General features: G+C 38.3%; 1 protein-coding gene across 9 annotated transcripts in view; it reads right to left on the reverse strand.

Annotated features, from left to right (window-relative positions):
• LOC131239862 (ABC transporter B family member 26, chloroplastic) overlaps positions 1 to 18,316 on the reverse strand; it is a 177,314-nt gene extending 158,998 nt beyond the window's left edge. For 4 of the 9 annotated variants that reach the window (XR_009168458.1, XR_009168457.1, XM_058237757.1 and 1 more), the window contains exons 1-2: positions 17,662 to 18,316; positions 7,453 to 7,580 (exon numbers count right to left, since the gene is read on the reverse strand). Coding sequence is in view for 7 of the 9 variants with exons in the window: in XM_058237757.1 (XP_058093740.1) it covers positions 7,453 to 7,580; positions 17,662 to 18,132 (599 nt within the window). In the remaining 2 variants the exon portion in view is untranslated. Of the gene's footprint in view, positions 1 to 7,441; positions 7,581 to 17,661 lie in introns of all 9 variants that reach the window. The other 5 variants (XM_058237762.1, XM_058237760.1, XM_058237755.1 and 2 more) reach the window with 4 other exon arrangements.
• Positions 18,317 to 19,133: the final 817 nt, after the last annotated feature.

Consider the following 19,133-nt stretch of genomic DNA (forward strand, 5'->3'; position numbering starts at 1 on the left):
ATCCCATCAAGATGATGGGACAAGTACTCAACATGATCCAAGACTTAGGTACGCCATTACATGTGAATTTAGAGGTTCAAGGTGTGATTATGCATTATTTCCTGATATATGGCTCACCTAGGTTTTGAATTTGCTTAAGCTTGGAGTTGTACAGCAAGTTAATGACAATAATGGGGGCATTGTTCCGAGTATCAGCAATATTATCAATAATATTGTAGATATTATCGGTATTGCCCCCTCAGCGATGCCAATAACACTGAAAACTAAGATTTTCATGTATTGGCAACATCTCGCTAATATATCGCCATGTATTGTTATTGTATCCATCGATGTTTTAAATATCGTTATCGCGTAATGTATCACACCCTTGGGATACGGATACATATCGTTTATCACATGGGATATATCGGTCGTATCGCATAATGTATCGTTGTTGTTGGGAAACATGGAAAAATTACGAAATTGGTTGAATTTTCAATGAAACTTCAGGGATTGTTGAAAAAGACATCAATACACACTTAGAAATCAAAACATTACAAAAAAAAAAAGTGCACATAATAGGGGTTTCCTTTGTATGGGGTCCTAATATATGTGCTTTCCAATTGAACTGATGCAAGTATATTCAAAGTCTATTCATATAATTTATAAACATAAGAAGACATGTATGGAAACACAGGCAATATATTCAAAAGCAAAAGAAGAATCATTAGATCAAGTTACATACATGTTTAATTTTGTGTTTGGATACAAATATTGCAACTGATTTGCGAGAAAATGATAAGCTTCGATTTTTCTCAATTTTCCACAACTTGACCCATCTCCCCCAAATCTCAAAATCGAAGTTCCAAATCCATGATTTTTCATGAAAAACATGAAGAATCATATATTTGTAACCATTTGACATTGGTTTAACATGATTTACAGCAAAAACATGGATCGAAAATCGAAAATGCCCACTAGATCGAATAGGTGAGATATATCAACACTACCTGTGCGTTTCGTATCGTACAGGGGATACAAGATATATCATGGGATATATCGGCTGACATCATCGATATTTAAAACACTGATACATGGTGGGATGGTTGGTTGGAAGCATGGATGGATGGATTATGCATGTGTGTGTGTGTGTGTGCATGCATGGATGGATGGATCATGGATGTGTGTGTGTATGCATGCATGGAAAGATGGGTGGTTGGATGGTTGGTTGTGTGGATGGATGGATCATGGATGTATGTAGGCATGTATGCATGCATGGATGGATGGTGGGATGGTTGGCTGGTTAAATGGGTGGATGGATGATGTATGTGTGTATGTGTATATGTGTGTATGCATGGATGGATATTGCATGTGTGTATATATGTATGTCATTGCGTGTGTGTATGCACGGATGGATCATGCATGTGTGTATATATGTATGTATGCATGCATGCATGGATCAAAAGATGGATGGATGGTTCGATGGATGGATGGATCATCATGCATGTGTGCATGTATGTATGGATGGATGGTTGGGTGGATGGTTAGACATGTATGTATGTATGTATGGATGGATGAATGGTTGGATGGTCAGACATGTATGTATGTATGCATGGATGGATGGTTAGATGGATAATGCATCTGTGAATGGATGTATGTGTGCATGTTTTTTTGCATGCATGGATGTATGACTTATTCTTTGATTTAAAGAGATTTAAGTGATTATTGTGTTCCTAATGGATTTTATTATTAGTTAAATTTGTATGCAGATGGCCGCCATCAAGAAGTGAAATGTTGTCGAGAAGAAGAGAGTTGTTGTTTAGAGTATCCCGGATATTATCAATAATATCACCGATATTATTTGTATCTCTAGCTCGACGATACCGATAACACTGGTAGTATCAGAAATTCTAGGTATCGTTGATATATCACCAAGTATTGCCAATATTTTCAGCTATGTAAATTCCAAGTGCTACTTGTATTGCCAATATTTTTGACTGTGTAAATTCCAGGTGTCGCTTGTATTGCCAATGTAATAGCGATCTTTCGATAATATTGCCAACGTATCGATATTGCCAAATATCTATTCATTAAAAAATATATATATTTCAATTTTTTTTTTTAAAGTGCATGGTTGTATGATGAAATGCATGTTTGTATATGTGTATATGTATGCATGCATGGCCAGATAGATGAATCATGGATGGATGGATGTGTGTGTGTGTGTGTGTGTCTGTGTGTGTGTGTGTGTATATACACATGCATGGATGGATGGATGGATCATGCATGTGTGTTTGTATGATGCATGGATGGATGGTTGGATGGATCCACCATTTTCCCCAATGTTTCCCCAAGTCAACGATACATGCTTTTAGGCCCCATTAAAGTTAAACTTATTATTTGATTCCTAAATTTGCAAATATTCATCTTTTTTGCTATTATTGTATTCTTAAATATAAAAATGTGTATTTTAGCATCTCCTGAAGTATCATTGAAAAACTCCATTTTTTCCCATGTTTCTCTAATGTTCCCTTGAGTCAGTGTTACATGTTTTTTTTTAGAGATTGTGTTACATGCTTTTAGACCCCCATTAAAGAGAAACTTATTACGTGTCTTTTTTGCAATTATTTGATTCCTAGAAATGCAAATACGTGTATTTTAGCATCTCCTGAAGTTTCATTGAGAAATTCCACCGTTTCATCGTGTTTCCCCAATGTTTCCCTCAATGAGTGATACATTTCCGGATATTAGAGATAATATCAGCAATTCGATACATGTTTCTGCATCCCTAGCTAGCGATACATGTAAGATGCCTATACTAAAAACACTGAGATTAGTAAGGGACATCAGGTGAAAATATGGACACCCAATGGAGATTAATAGATTTGGAACAATTTATCAACACGTTGAGCGGGGGGGGAGGGATAGGGAACAGAGGAGACGACTTGAGGAGATTAGGCCGTCGTTTAGAGCCTCTAGATGGGAAGTTGGTGGGAGTAGTAGAGGAGGTGAGGTGAGGGAGGCAATAGGGGTGGTGGTGGTTCAGGCGGGCCTAGCTTGCAGCGTGTCCAAAGCACCATTGTTACAAATGCACCCCATCACGAGTGAAAAGCAAAAAAGACTCACAGACATATGAAGAAAGGGGGGACTAAAGGAGAAAATGGGGGAGCGTCATACTAGGTGGTTTATTTCAAGCCGCATACCAACAAATGCGCTTGTCGGCCCTCACTTTCACAATATGGTCGACACCATGTAGCGTGTCAGACAAGACATCAAGCCTCCAACGCCAAAGGTCTACCTTTGTCGCAAGTACAAGGAGATGTAGGCTTGGGTAGATGAACTCAAGCCGAACTGGGAGACATAAGTGACAATCATGTGCGATGGGTGGACAGGACTCACAGAGTTGTCCATTATCAACTTTATCATGTATTGTAATGGGTAGCCCATTTTCCTTACATTTGTGAATGCATCCACCCACAATGGATCACTCCTGTATATATAGCCTTTTGAAGGGAGTGATTAGAGAGGTGCGCTTGAAGAATATAGTGCAAGTTGTGATGGACAATGGCAGTGCGTTCGTCAAGGCGAGGAAGAAGTTGATGAAGAAATATAATATGTATTGGACCCCATGCATCGCTCACTGCACTACCTAGTAGTTGATGCACAAGTCAATAGGCTAGAGAGAGACCGTTAGGAACACCATTAAATCAGCAAGGACGGTGACGTTCATATATAGCACTCACGATTAGTGATCGCGATACATAAGGAGCGTCAGGGGGATATTGTCTAACAAGATGCAATACATTTCTCCATGAACTTTATCACACTCGATAACCTGTACGATCACAGAGTGGGACTGAGGAGATTGTTTAAATCTAAGAGATTTCTAGTTGAACCAAAGACCCTTAGTGCATAGAAGGTTGTAGGGACGATACATGGTGATTCCTTCTAAGACAAGGTTCATAATATCATTGGCATCCTGCAACCGATTTATATGGGTCATCAACGCCGCAAATAATGAGACATGGCATTCGATGGGGTTCATGTATGAGCTTGCGCGATTGATGAGAGAGAAGATACAGACTGCATCTTTCCATTCACATTTATGGGTTCTCAACATCAGCTATGACAAATGAACCGAGACCCTTAAGCATCCACTCCACCAAGCTAGTAAGTTACGTTTTAACTTTATTTATTTATTACTTGCACTATAAGTATTATTTTTTTATATGTCAATACAATTGATTAAATATTATTTGGGTTTCAACATACTACCTGAACCCCAAGTTTCATTGCAAATATTGGTTGTAGGAAGATAACGACGGCCGTCCACCAGATCTATGCAAAGCTATTTCGTAACTCAAAGGAAAAAGGAGATTTTGGAAAACAGGTAATGATAAATTGAGTCATATACTTTCTTAGTTTCTACATATACGAATAATTAATAATGGTGATTTGCGAATCTATCTTTAACAGTTGTTACACTTTAGAGAGTATGTTCTTGGTCGCAACTATGGAGGAATCAAAGGAAACAATGATGCCATGTAAGAATATTTAATAATTCAAGTAATTAATAGTATGGCTTGTGATTGAGCAATTGCATTCCCCATTTGCACTAATACATTGTTCTGATGAATTGGCAAGCAAGTGTAAGAGATGTTCAAAGGCGACGCTCTCGCATTGCAATTACTATCTCTCCATATTCTTGCCCAAACTGTCCCCTCTTATTCATGCGAGAGGAATTGGAGCACTCTGTCACTCATACACACCAATAAGAAGAACAAGCTACAATATAAAAAGCTATAGAAGCTCATATACTGTCACTATAATATGAAGCTGAAAGAGATGCAGCCATGGGGGTTCCATAACGGTAACGGTGACCGTAACGGCCACCACCATTACCTTTACGATATGGGGCATAACAGTTGTTACGGCCCCGTAACAGCCTTTACGGTCTCTCCTATTTATTTATTTATTTATTGGGAAAAAAAAAGGGAAAAATCTATATCTATCCAGTAAAAGTATGAAAAACCTGTATCTGTCCCGTAATAGACCATTACGGGGCTATTATGGCCTTTATAGGGGACATAACGTGCTATTAACGGCAATTACGGGTCATTTTTTTCTATAACGGATGTTATGGCCGTTACGACCCCGTAACGTGTAACGGTTGCCACTGTTACCTTTACGTAACGGCCTTTATGGCAGCCATGGGCAGAGCGAGACATAGAGGCACATTAGGACCCGTTGGACCTACTCTCAATTAGTGCACAGACGCATCTCAGTGATGATGCGAGGACCCATTTAATGAGTGGATCAAGTCAACAAATTTAGATGATGCTGAGGGAGACCCTGCTCTAATGGTAGCCGAGGGAGCAACATCTCTTAGTATTGACGTCCATTGGATTGTGAGTGAACAAAGGACTTAGGATGACTCATTCGATGCATTGATGAGGATTCTGGTACGTCCTGATGAGCGTTTCTAGGCACCATCACATCCTACTTTGAGACGTTGAATCATTTTGAGTGATGACAAGACTTTCACCTTCTAGCAAAGGCAACGAGGTTGGCAAGGATGATGATGGGGCTGATGATAGTGGTGATGGAGCTGATGGAGGCCAGTCCAGGGGGATGGGGGTGGCAATGACAGTTGTACCAATGGAGGTGGTAGACAAGGGTGGAGGAAGCGATGGTGCAGGTTACACGACAAGTCAAAGCCAGCGATTTGTTAGCCAGTTTAATGAGGAGGCCTGCTTTTACCATGCCACTAAAGACGAAAACCATATATTTTTGTTCATCAACCTTGCGGATAGTAGCAGCGCCTAGTCAGCATTTCCAATGTCAGAAGGGTGGGAAGAAGAAGGTCACACGCGCCAAGGATGAGTCTCTTGCACGCTGCTTGTCAACCATGAATATCAATTCACAGAAGGGAGCTCCACTTCTGTCCCACCTTATGCGCATGGTAGATATAACGGTTATGGATATGACAACCATGACATTCAATCACAGTTGTCCAGCTGCGGATGTGCACAGCCGACGGAGAGTAGCTACAATTACGGGTAAAAAGGGGGATATTCAAGGTACCCGTTGTATAATCGGGCTTAGTGCTATCCTCGAGTTGGGGTTAGAATTGGTTTGTTCCCTCAGGACCCTACTTAGTCGCAATCGATTACCATCATATTGTACCCACATCCGAGCATACTCGTACAGTTTATGGAGGATGAGTGTTAGAGATACATGAGAGAGTACATCCACTGGTATGAGCAAATGATGACCTAGCTACAGTACTACCAATATGTTGAGTGACAGTATTATGGTAGACTGAGTAGGGACGTAGATAATGACTTCGAGCCTCCTCGTAACTCCATGTGGGTATGAGGATGGCCAGATGGGTATGTTTTTTAGTTCCATTGCGATCTATTTGGATTATCAATTACCATGATAAGGTAATGGAGAAGTGTAATGATTATGAATTCATTTACATGTCTCTTAACAACATCTACATTGGATCGTTGATTCCCTTGTTTGGTATCAGCGGTAAATCGTAGTGATGGCATTTTTCCATTGCTTTAATGTCAAATCATTACATCCAGACACTAATGTTGCTATTTTGATTTAAGATTCCCACGGTAATGCCACAACAAAGTGAAATGATTATAAATTCATTTGATTGATGATTCCGATGTTTGGTTTGGTGGTGGTAAAATTGTAATGATGACATTTTTCCTTTACATTACCATGATAATTGGTAATCCAAATAGGGTCTTAGTTTTTAAATGTCATAGTTATTGTTTGCTACTTGCATTTGTATTATATGAACACATTTTAGTTACAATTGCACTGATTTTCTATAACAACACATGCTTTTAAGCCCTCAGTAAATAACAGCTTGTCATGTAGGTGTCTTTTTTTTTTTTTCTTTGCAATTTTTTTATTCCTAAATATGCAAATGTGTATTTTAGCATCTCTTGAAGTCGTTGAAAAAATCCACCGTTTTCCCCATATTTCCACAATATTTCCCTCAGTTAGCAATAGATTTCCGGGTATCGGTGATATCGATACATGTTTCTATATCCCAAGCTAGTGATACATGTAACAATACCGATGCTACGACCAATGAATGGGGATATTCGATATAAAGAATGGATGGGAGACACGCGTCACAATGGACCTTAAAGAAGGTTGCATGTATGGGAAGTTCCCAAACTTTGGTTTCTTCAATCACCTACGTAAGAATTAAATCTTCTTAGAAATTGCAAAGCATGGACAAGTTCTTAAGGCTCTTTAGTAGTAACCATGCATGCTTTTTATGAGATAAACAACCTAAATATAAAATCATGACAATTGCTATTTGTGGATTTTGATTCATACAAAAATTATGAGTTCGAAATTAAAGTTGAGGTATTTCAAATTTTCAATTATCGTATTCAGAATTTATGGTAGAGAGGAAGTTTGATCATACAAGATCTTAACCTGCATATTCCAGAAGCGCAACACAACAAAACCAAGATCCTCGTATTTCTTTGGAATATCAATGTTTCCGCACTTTGTGCAGAAAAAATAGAGGCTGCCAAGAAATGAGGTATTGAGATCTCTGAAAGCTGCAATACATAAACATAATTTAAAGAGAAGAGTGAGAAATAATAAGAAAATGTCATGGTCATACATCACTATCTACCAATTTAAACCAAGTGAGCAAGCATGTGATTTATAAAATAGTTTGAGTCTAAATCAATCAATAGGAACACTATATCTTCATGTTTCCAACTATTAAATGCAATGGACTCAGAGTGAGACATTTAAAATTCTTTTTTGGTTTTAGCAAACACTTTCCACCCAAGTACTTGTGATTACAAAGCAATACAAGAGGACTAAAGATAGTAGGTTTGCCATAAGATTTCTGTATCTCTACTATACATACAAGATTGACAAGGGAAAAAAAAATACACGCAATTGATTATTTCAACAAATTTAAGTTATTAAGCCATTGAAAGGGAATGATGATGTACATAAACCTATTGACAAGAAACCTTCGTGTTTCAAAGCCTGGCAAGGGACTAGAAACAATGAAAATCTTGAATGATATAGAAATGCCAAGAAAGTAGTTATGTGAGGCTAAACTTAAGGCTTCTAAGGATCTTTACAATAGATCGGGGATGAGAAGGTGATACAATAGACTGGGGATGAGAAGGTGAGAAAGATGGACCTAACTCAGTTTATATACATTAAAAGCGATGACCAGAGGGTACTAATTAAGGACAATGAGATCAATGAAAGGAGGAGAAGCTATCATCAAGACTTGTTAAGTGACAATCACTCTGCAAGCATAAGGATAGGAGGAACAACAAAGTCAAATGACGTCAGAGTCCACAAATACTTCCGCAACATTTTAGGATATTTGAATTGAAAGAAGCTTTGAGAAAGATAAAAATAGGAAAGACCCCTGGACCAAATGGTATACCAATAAAGGTTTGGAAGTGCAAGGGAGATGGTGAGTTATTTTGGTTGACAAAGTTTTTCAACAAGATCATAAGATTGAAGAAAATTCCATAAGAAAAGGGGAAAAGTATCGTGGTACCTATTTACAAGAATAAAGGAGAAATACAGATTTGTACTAACTATCATGGGATTAAACTTATGAGTCATACTATGAAACATTGGGAAAGAACGATTGAGCAAAAACTAAGGCGAGATGAATGTATCAGAAAATTAGTTTGATTTCATGTCAGGGAGGTCTACCACTAAAGATTAGATGAATGTATCAGCATGGAGCATGTACCTTTTCAAATTGGTTTTGGACAACTTAATGAGATATTTGCAGGAAGAGACCCTATGGTGTATGTTGTTCACAGATACATAGTTTTGATTGAAAAGATGAGGGAGGGCAAGAACAGAAAACCAGGGTTATTGATCTAAAGGATTTAAAATTAGCCCGAATAAACAAAGTACATGAAATGCAATTTTAGTAACAATAAGAGTGGGCACGAGGAATTAGTTAAGATTGTTGACCAAGAAGTTTCCCAAAATGACCACTTTCAGTATCTTGGGTCGATAATTCATGAGAGTGGGGAGATTGGAAAGGATGTGGCCCATGGAATTCATGCAGGGTGGAAGAAATGGAGATGTGCCTCTGGAGTTTTATGTGATCATTGTGTACCACTTAAACTAAAAGGGAAATCTTATAAGTTGACTATTGGCTATAAGAATAACCATGCTTATGAGACAAAATGTTCGGCAGTGAAGGAACAACATATTCAACGGATGAGTGTAGCCAAAATGAGGATGTTGAGATAGATAAGTGGCAACAGAAGGAAGGATAGCATTAGAATTAAATGCATTCGAAGGAATTTAGGAGTAGCACCAATAGGTAATAAGATGAGGTAAGCCGATAATCATAAGCTAAGTCCTCCATCACAATGTTGAATGAAACTATCCATGAAATAGTGCCGACTATGGAATGTTTGAGAACATTTAAAAGTTCTTTGCCACGGAGGACCACCCCGCTGGCCAAGCATATCCATTTGTAGCATGCAATTCGCGCCCAGATGGTTTGGTCATGTGCAATGGAGACCAAGAACTGTGCTAGTTAGGAGTGAGTTGGTACAAGTTGAGGATCTAAAATGGCAAGAGGAAAGCCCATAAGGATGTGGATGGAGGTAGTAAGAAAAGATTTGACGATGTATGATGTAACTGAAATTATGGCCCTTGATAGAGAAAAATGATAGAAAAGGATTCATGCAGCCAACCCCAATTAGCTGGTATAAGGCTTAGACAAGGATGATGATGATGAAAGGGAATTTAGGTAATTCAAAGAAAGCTGTATTGTGGTCTTCCCTCCACCCAAAGAGACCTTTTTACAATTCTCCTTTTCTCCCATGGCTTGCAAATCATTTCATCTCTCCATGTGCATTGCAAGTGCCAGTTTTGCTAGCAGATGTGTACAACAACTCTCTGCACTAGATTTGTTGTGAACATGTAATAACTAACTGAACAATTGTTGCTGTCACATTGTCGATGCTCTAACAGATTCATATCATGATATGCTGTAACCGATTGCATGTTTAACATTACGCATTATGTGGATATTTTAGACACAAGTGACGAACAATTCAATTTCATCAGATCAAAGAATGAGACTTGGAAAACAGACTCGCATTCCTTGTATTTGAATGACTCATATGACATATAAATTACAAATAAACTCAAGTATCCTACGTATGCTATTAAGAGTGGACCACCCAGACCCACTCTCTCCCATATCGCAAAGAACTTTCAAAGATCACTCTATCTCATATCAATATGGTGTTTATCCTCAACTGACATTGAGTAGAACTAACTCCACTAGCTAACAACACAAGCATTTTGGTCTATAGCAACATGCCAAAGGGCGACACTTCCATGAGCAAGTTTTTCATGAATGAAATGGCGACTGAACAAATACATGTTCTTTTCATTTGTGAAAAACTTTATCAATCTAAGCCTTGATTAGCTCTAACATTTTCTTTAAACAAAGGCGTCGAGCACTCAAAATGAAATCCCTCATCACCAAGAAGAGCTTGCATACAAACTAATTTGTTACATACAGTAGGCATAGCACAATAAATGAATTTTATATAGTTGGAAAATGTATCATGTTTCTTAACCCTTCCAAGAAAGTAGAGTTGAGAAACACATAGGAAATGGGAACTGATTAAGAAACACACAAGAAACATGTACTGATATACTTATATCATCATAACCATGCCAATCACAATCAATGTACACAACCAACTGACACGTATTTAAAAATAATAATAATAATAAATTTAAAATAATAAATAATAAATAATAATAAAAAAACGGTGATGGCAGATATGTATTTTCCATTACTAAGGCAGATATATATTTGCCATTACTAAAAATTGGCATATTCAAGAAGATGTCACCAATGTAAAGCCAAAACCAGTGATGGCAAGAACGTTAAAAGTGAAAAAATATTTGCCGATTTTCCATTTCCAGGGCAGAAGAAATCATGGAGATGAACATGGTAGAAATTTTTTACACCGGCAATCAAGAGAGGTTTCGATGTTTATCCTGGAAGTTCCTCTTCTTATACATACATGGGGAAGCCAAGAAGAGTGCTTTAGAGATGAGGATACTCGAAAAAAGTTGGCATTACATGGAGAACAAGGTTCGAAGAAGGGAAAAATCTACAGCTGCTAATGACAAATCACCATTTAAAAGAAAGAACACAGGTGTTGTCCACAATTGTAACAAAGAAGCCATCTCCACAAAATAGGCCAAATTCTCCTGCAAAGTTCATTTAAAATCAGAAGTGTTGACGTAAGCTCATACTTCACTTTCAAATTCTCTTCGCTTGCAACTTTCCAGCCTCATAACTTCATCTCCGACAACTTGTTGAATTTTCTTTTTTTCTTCGGAGAGTAGAAATATTCATTTATTAATATTTCTTGATATTTATTTTTTTTTAAAGAAATATTTATTAAGAAAGGCTTTAAAAAAAAAAAAAAAAGAGTACAAAGAGGGAGAGAGTCTATAACAACAAAGCAATGGAGATCAGATCCATTTTTTGGCTAAATCATCTGCTACAAAGCTAACGTCCCTACAAGCATGAGAAAAAGCAACTGTGGGGGTTTCCTGTAATTCTCTGATTTCTTTCACTCATCTCACAAGGCAACCATTGGTAAGCATCTAGCATTTGCCAAATTGCCTTCAATGAAGATAGAGGGGCTTGAATCCGAGTAAGTTCCATAAGGCCCTGTTTAAAACCCTGACTTCCGCTTCATTGGAGTCAGCAATCCCAATAGGCCAGGCAAAAACATCACGCACATCACCCTGATCATCCCTAATGATGCTACCTATCCTTGTTGGACCAAGCACCCTAGAACTCCCATCAAAATTCAGTTTCCACATACCGCTTGGCAGAAGATACCAAGTGTGACAAAGGGCATGTAGATTCCCCCCTCCTCCCCCCATGATCTCAGCCCAACATCTCCTCGTATCAAGGTATTCAATAACGGTAACAGTGGCCATTACAGCCAACGCCATTACTGTTACAATATGGGCTGCCTGTTACAGACTTTTGTAAATAATAAATGATATTATTATTATTAGGAACTCTCAAGTCCAACCAGTTGGACTATACCTCAGGTCCAACTGGCTTGGATGCCATCCATTTGGGGCTAGATCTTGTAGCATATAATTTTCAAATAAATAGAATATAGAAGATTTATTTAATGACTTTGAAAATAACGTGATTTATGAATTATTGTTTGTTAATTGTGAAAGGTTCAAGAGAATCTTGCCATGATGTTTAAGAAGGAAATCCCATTACTCACGTTCAGATCGAAATATCAAAAGCTCAAGTGACAGCAAATTGTTAGGTTCTAAAAGCCGTATTGTTAGGTTCCCTCCACAATGATAACCAAATCGCAAGAAGAGCCAATTGCCTAAGAATAAACACCTTCCCAATTTGATGCAAAATTTCCAAGCATGAAGGAGATCGCCTAGCATCAGCCACACCACATCAAACAAGCCCAAAATATATTGCCACACTCCTTAAGAGTAGCTACAATCTAATGTGAATCAGGAGGTTCTTAAAAAATCCCCCTCTTTCCAACATGAGCATCCGTTGACGATAGTTCTTTATCTACTTTCCAGTTGATCTAGGGTGAGAATCTTGTTGAGGCTAGACACCCACAAAATGAAAAAACCATACCAGGACACCCAAGTTTCCAAATCGTCTCTATTAATAACTTCTATAATATTACCCAACAAGCTTCCTGTAAAAGGATGGCATTGAGAACATTCCAAGAGCTTCATATTTCCAAATTCTTGTCTCTGCCACCTGATGAAAGGAACAATGCTTTGAGCAACATAAGCTCAAACTCTTCATTAGAAAGATTTCTTCTAAACAGGATGTTCCAAACGACCTACCATCCCTCAAGAAACAATGACCCACTATAATATCTTTTTCCATAATCAAACCAATAAAGGTTATGATTTATGAAAGAGGTAGGAAAGAGGTTGGTCAGAGCACAAGTATCCTCCCAAGAAAAAAAAAAAATTAGAGCTGTCACCTGCACCATATCAAATACCTTCCTTGAAAGCAGTTCATCTCTTTTGGATTGCTCTCCAGCCCAAGAAATGATTGAGACACCCTAAGCAGTGGTTCCAACCATTATTGCTTGTTCTATATTTCACACTTATGACCTTCATACACAAAATACCATCCTCCAACGAAGCCTGCCATAGCCATTTCCTGAGAAGAGCATTGTTCAAAGTTCTTAGTCTTCTAATTCCCAACCCCACGAATTCTTTAGGTTTACACACCTCTTCCCATTTCACCAAGTGGAATTTCCTTTTGTCTTCTTTCCCTCGCCAAAGAAATCCCCTTTGAATTTTCTCTAGCCTTTTCACCATGGTAGCTGGACATTAAAATTGAGACATATAATACACGGTCATAGACTTATAATTGATAGAGTCGCCTTGATGAGAATAATTCTTCCTGCAAATGATAAATATTTGCATTTCCAAGCCAACCCAATCTTTTATCCAATCTCTCAATAATTGGATCCCACAATTTTTTTATTGGCCGAAGCAGACCTAGGTAAGTCAACCAAAGTGGAGCCGTGTAGAGTATGGATGATTGAATGGTTACCGGCTAACATTGATAAGGAGAAGAAGAAAAGGAGATGAACTGGAGAGATGGGAAACAATACTTGGACGGGTAATTCTGGCGTGACTTTGCTTTGATTCCAACTAGTGCAGGAACTTTGGCTATGATACCAAACAATGCAGTCCAATTCATCAAACTTTCAGCCGTAGTGAGTGCGTAATGGAAATGTCAACTAAAATCAATGTGCGGATAGATAGATTTTGAAATCCTGCTAGTGGCTCAGCGATGGATTGATGAAAATCCAGATTACAAGTGTTTATGAGAGGCTTAACAAGATCAAGGGTAAAACTTTAGCAAACAAACCTTCAACCATTCTTTAAGAAATCAAAATCAATCTATTATTCATAAAATAACTTAAAAACAAAAAGTTGCTGCATGACTATAGACTATTTGAAACCCTAAGATAATCCTAAGTATCTCATCATCATCATCATCAAAGCCTTATCCCAACTACTATGGGTTGGCAAATATAATCCTAAGCATTTATTACCTTAAATCCTAACCATATACTTCAATAAAATATAGCCCTTAATATCATCACAACCATACATGACATAGTCAGCAAAATGCCATCATCATCGTCATCATCTAAGCCTTATCCCAATTAATTGAATCATGTTCCGCCATACCACTCTATTAAGGGCCAGACTTTCAATCAGACAGTAGGTCATAAAGTCTTCTCCTACTACCTCCATCCACATCCTTTAGGGCCTTCCCCTTGCCCTTAGCCTTCAACTTGTACCAACTCACTCCTAACCAGTGCAGTGCTTGGTCGCTGTTGCACATGGCCAAACCATCCCAATCAGCTTTCCCTCATCTTATTACCTATTGGTGCTCCTATTAAGTTTCCATGAATGCATTCATCCCTAAATCTATCCTTCCTTGTCTTACCACTCATCCATCTCAACATCCTCATTTCAGCTACACTCATCACATGAACATGTTTTTCCTTAACTAGCCAACATTTTGTTCCCATAAAGCGTGTCTGGTCTCATAGCTATCCTATAAAATTTCCCTTTCAGATTCAGTGGTAGACAAGCATCATGTAGAACTCCGAGGCACATCTCCATGTCTTCCTCCTAGCTTGAATTCTATGGCATCATCCTTCTCAATGTCTCCACCCCCATGAATTATGACCCAAGGGTATCAAAAGTGGTCATTTTGGGAATCTTCTTGGTCATCACTCTTAACTAATTCCTCATTTTCACTACTATTGTTACTAAGATTGCACCCCATTTACTCTGTTTTCTTTTTCTTTTTCTTTTCTTTTGGAAGGATCCATATGCTTTGTTTTACTCAAACTAATTTTAAATCCTTTCAATTCTAAAGCATCCCTCCATAAATCCAACTTTGTGTTTACACTCTCCCTCATCTTGTCAATCAAAAGTATGTCATTTGCAAACAACATACACCATGGGATTTATTATTATAGGCATTAACTCATCCATAACGAATGTGAAAAGGAACGGGCTCAATGCCAAGTGCCAACCCCTAGTGCAAGCCTACGGAACTCACTTGTCTCTCCATTAGTGGTTCTCACATTTGTTACCGCTCCCTCATTCATTTGGTAACACCAAAAAAAAGTAAAGTGCTCGAGTTTAATTCGGTCTCGATCATTAAAAAGACAATCAAAATTCAATCAAAAAAATGAGAATTCCAAAAATACGGAGAATGAAGAGTTCAAGTTTAATGCAGTTCCAATTCAATAAAATGGATTTTAAAAATTTAAAAAAAAAAAAAAAAAAAAAACAGCTACATATGAATGTGTGTATTATATTTATATAAGATTTTTTAAAATGCATTAAAATGGTTAAATTTTATAAATGCATAAGCAATTATGTATATCAATAAGGCTTCAAAATTTAAGGACAAGGTCTCCTTCATTGTGGGTGAGGGAGGGTGTGTTCGCTTTTGGGATGATGTTTGGCATGGGGGATCAGCACTCCAAAAGGATTTTTCCAAGTTAGCTCGCCTCTTGTTGGAGAAGAACATCTCAGTAGCCTGTGGTTATGCAATGTGTGGTGGAGCAATGGTTTGGACCCCTCCGTGCTAGAGGGATCTTTAGGATGAGGAAGTGTGGGAGTTCATTGGTCTCCTAGATCAGCTGTAGGATTTCTCTCCATCTCCGAGGATGAGAGACGAGATGGCATGTTCACAAGTTGGGACGACTCTCAATTCACTCTGTCTATAGTTTCCTTACAAAGCCACAAGCTAGGGAGCAGGTCTACACATAGTATTGCTGGCATATGGAGCCCCTCCTAGGGTAACGCCATTTGTGTGATTGGTGGGGAGGAAGAGGGTTCTCGCGATTGACTATTTTCAAAGAAGGGCCCTGATTTTCTCAAATGTGTGTGATGTGTTTGAATGATGCAGAACGATAGATCGTCTTTTTATTCATTGTGGCCCATAAGGTGTGGGAATCATTTTTCACCCTCATCAATACATCCTAGGTAATGTCAAAGTTGATTGTTGACTTCCTTTTGGCTTGTCATGGTGGAGGGGGTGAGGTGGAAGGCAAGGTGGTTTGGAGGCTAGTTCTCATGGTGGCCATTGGGCAATTTGGGGGGAATGAAACAACCATTGCTTTTAAAATTGGAGTGGTTTTGTGGCAGATTTGGTGAGGAAGATCAAGGTGACGGGAGTGGAGTGGGCTTCCATAAGCCAAGATGTTTGTGATCTGGTTTCTTTGTTTGGTTTTGTAATTCTTTTCCTGCCTTAGCTTTCGCTTGGTGGGCGTCTTAATAAAATTGCATAACCGGCCCCCCTTCGCTCTGTGTGTGTGTGTGTATTGGGTTAATATTATTTTTTGGTACCTCTCTTAAATCCTTCCTTCTAAAGTATTCCCCATATAAATTGATCCGTCTCTACTGAAATCTTCCACCATTTGCTCACTTGTATCAATGATGGCGACCCAATTTCTATTTTTAAAACACCCCCAATTTTTTAAAAATAAAACATGTTTCAATAAATAAAATAAAATTAAAAAAAAAAAGTGGTTAATTCGGCTTGTCCAAAAGAACAAGTTTTTGGCATATCTTTTGAAAAATACAGAATTTTAAACATTTAATCAATTATACAAATCTTTTTTTTGGAAAAAAAAATACGGAGTTTAAAAAATGGAGTTTTGCTAACAAAGTAACATGACCATGGCAAATTGACTATAATCTCTTAATCGCTACTGGACATGCATGTCTTGGGCTCACTGGAAAGCTAATTCAAAAGGCTTTCAACTCTTTTTAAAAAAAAAAATTCAAAAGGCTTTCAAACAGAACCAAATTATTGTTGTTCCTATGTACTTTGCTACCCCAAAAGTAGGCAAGATATGTGATGAAGATACTACGGCTAAGGAAGACTGGATTTCTATCCAGATTTATAAAAATAAATAAATAAATAAATAACCTAGGAGAAAATCTCTCTTAAGGAAACTATGCTGATTTCAGAGCCACCCACCTCAAGGACTCTTCCTTCTGGGCCCATTATGGTGGCCCACTCTTCAGTCTTCACGCTATCACGATCAAGAACGTTCCTCTAGGGTAAAGATGATAACTCAGACGCGATCCCTAAAAAATCTAGACCTTTGAGGATCACAATCACAGGCGGCTCGACAGTTAATGATGGAGATAATTTTGATCAGATGCAGCCTGACAAAGCGCGATTGCTTATTAATATTAAACTGTTCAAAGTGCTGGACCTACTGTAAATAGATTATCATTCCAAAATCAGATTGCTAAAAAAACCCTGATCTCAGAATGTGTAGACACTCTTGTTTTAGTGAATTCGTGACCACGGGCTATTTTTCATTTCAACCATCCATTAAAATAAGTATGGAAGTGCCATAGATTTGTTTTAAGATCCATCAAAAGCAAGCATCACCATTAAGACACTTTTTAAGCGGAATTTTTCTAATTTTATGTTTCCTTCTTCTCTGTATGAACAAAGTGTCGGCCAGTGCCAGGGAATCAAAGTTAATTTCTTTGTTGCTTTTTGGAAGAGGGAAGCCATACCGCTGCAAGAATAAGGGAAATGAAGCCAGCAAAGATGACCCATCGATCATTCGCAACCAGCTGCCACATCCGATGCAACGCGAATGGCACAGTCACCGCCATCTTCTTCTCTGCACCTTCCTCTTCCCCTGGAGCATGGTCGGGGAACCTCCACCAGCGTCCACCAGGCATGAATGAGAGAAAGAGAACGATCCATGTACGGAGCCTCTCCACAAACTCGGTACCAGTTCTGTGACCGTCTGCATTTGGAATAGGAGAGGAGGAGGCGATACGTGTGCAGTGGAGAGGAATGTAAGAGGACCGTCTGCATTTCTGATGGAGATGGAGCTGGAGCTGGAGCTGGAGCTTGAGGTGATGGTGATGGTGAGGACGTTGATGACACGGAGAACAAACAGAAAGCGGATGGGGAAAGGAGGAGAGAAAGGAGAAGGAGGGGCTAAGGGTGAGGCACGCCATATCTATCCTTCCCATCTGTTATCGTTAGTATTATAACTCTTCCTGCTCCCACTGAAGCTACTGTAGCGACGACGACCGAGAGATTGTACAGCGTGCGGGCCCTTCCGTGCTTTCCGTTTCAATCTGCCTGGCCCGCGGTACTGATCCAAGGCGATGATATGATGGGACCCAATATGGATATCCCACCTTTCATTGGATTTAAAATCAGATACTTTTGGCTGGGAGTCACAAAAGGAGCTCTCCTCTGGAATTCAAATCCCTCTGGTTCGTAGCCACCAAAGGCACGAAAACCAAATCCCATCCAATTGCATGCTGCCAAACAACCTATTATAACAATGACTAGATTTATAGCCTACACTGCTGATGTATAGGTGAGGCAGCGGCACATGGCACGTATGTATGAAACTAAATGGACACTAAATTAATAATGAATTGGTGAAATAGCCCTACCCTAATGAACTGGAGAGCATATGTAATATAAATTAAAATCTCATTCAAATAAGATACATCAAAAGTCTTTTCTCTTTCTTTTTTTTTAAATCATAACAAAATTATTTAATTCTATTTCACATTATTTCAATTACCATAAATTTGAATGTCATAGTTTTCTCTTTTACTTTTTCTCCATCAATACCATCAAACATAAGCTTTCAAATACATTCATATAGATTTCAATAAATTTTCATACAGGATGTCAAATACAATTGACAATTATAATTCGCCTGAAGTTTGCCCTTAAGTTCCCAACTTTGATCCATGGTATGATTTGGCATCATAAACGAGACTTAATATATGTCTTTGTTTTTTTTATATATTTACAAAGTATGACATGTCCAATGCATGCAAAGAGAGAGGAAGTGGATCACTTGAGGTGAAAGAAAAGGTTCTAACAAGCAAGGTCTATGTCGATACTTAGGTTACTTGAACTTGTGCACACATGACATAAATTAGCTCAATTAAACCATCATCATGTGACAATTTAGGTTACTTGAACTTGTGCACACATGACATAAATT

Source organism: Magnolia sinica, chromosome 3 (assembly GCF_029962835.1).
Source record: "Magnolia sinica isolate HGM2019 chromosome 3, MsV1, whole genome shotgun sequence".
Classification (NCBI taxonomy): Eukaryota; Viridiplantae; Streptophyta; class Magnoliopsida; order Magnoliales; family Magnoliaceae; genus Magnolia; species Magnolia sinica.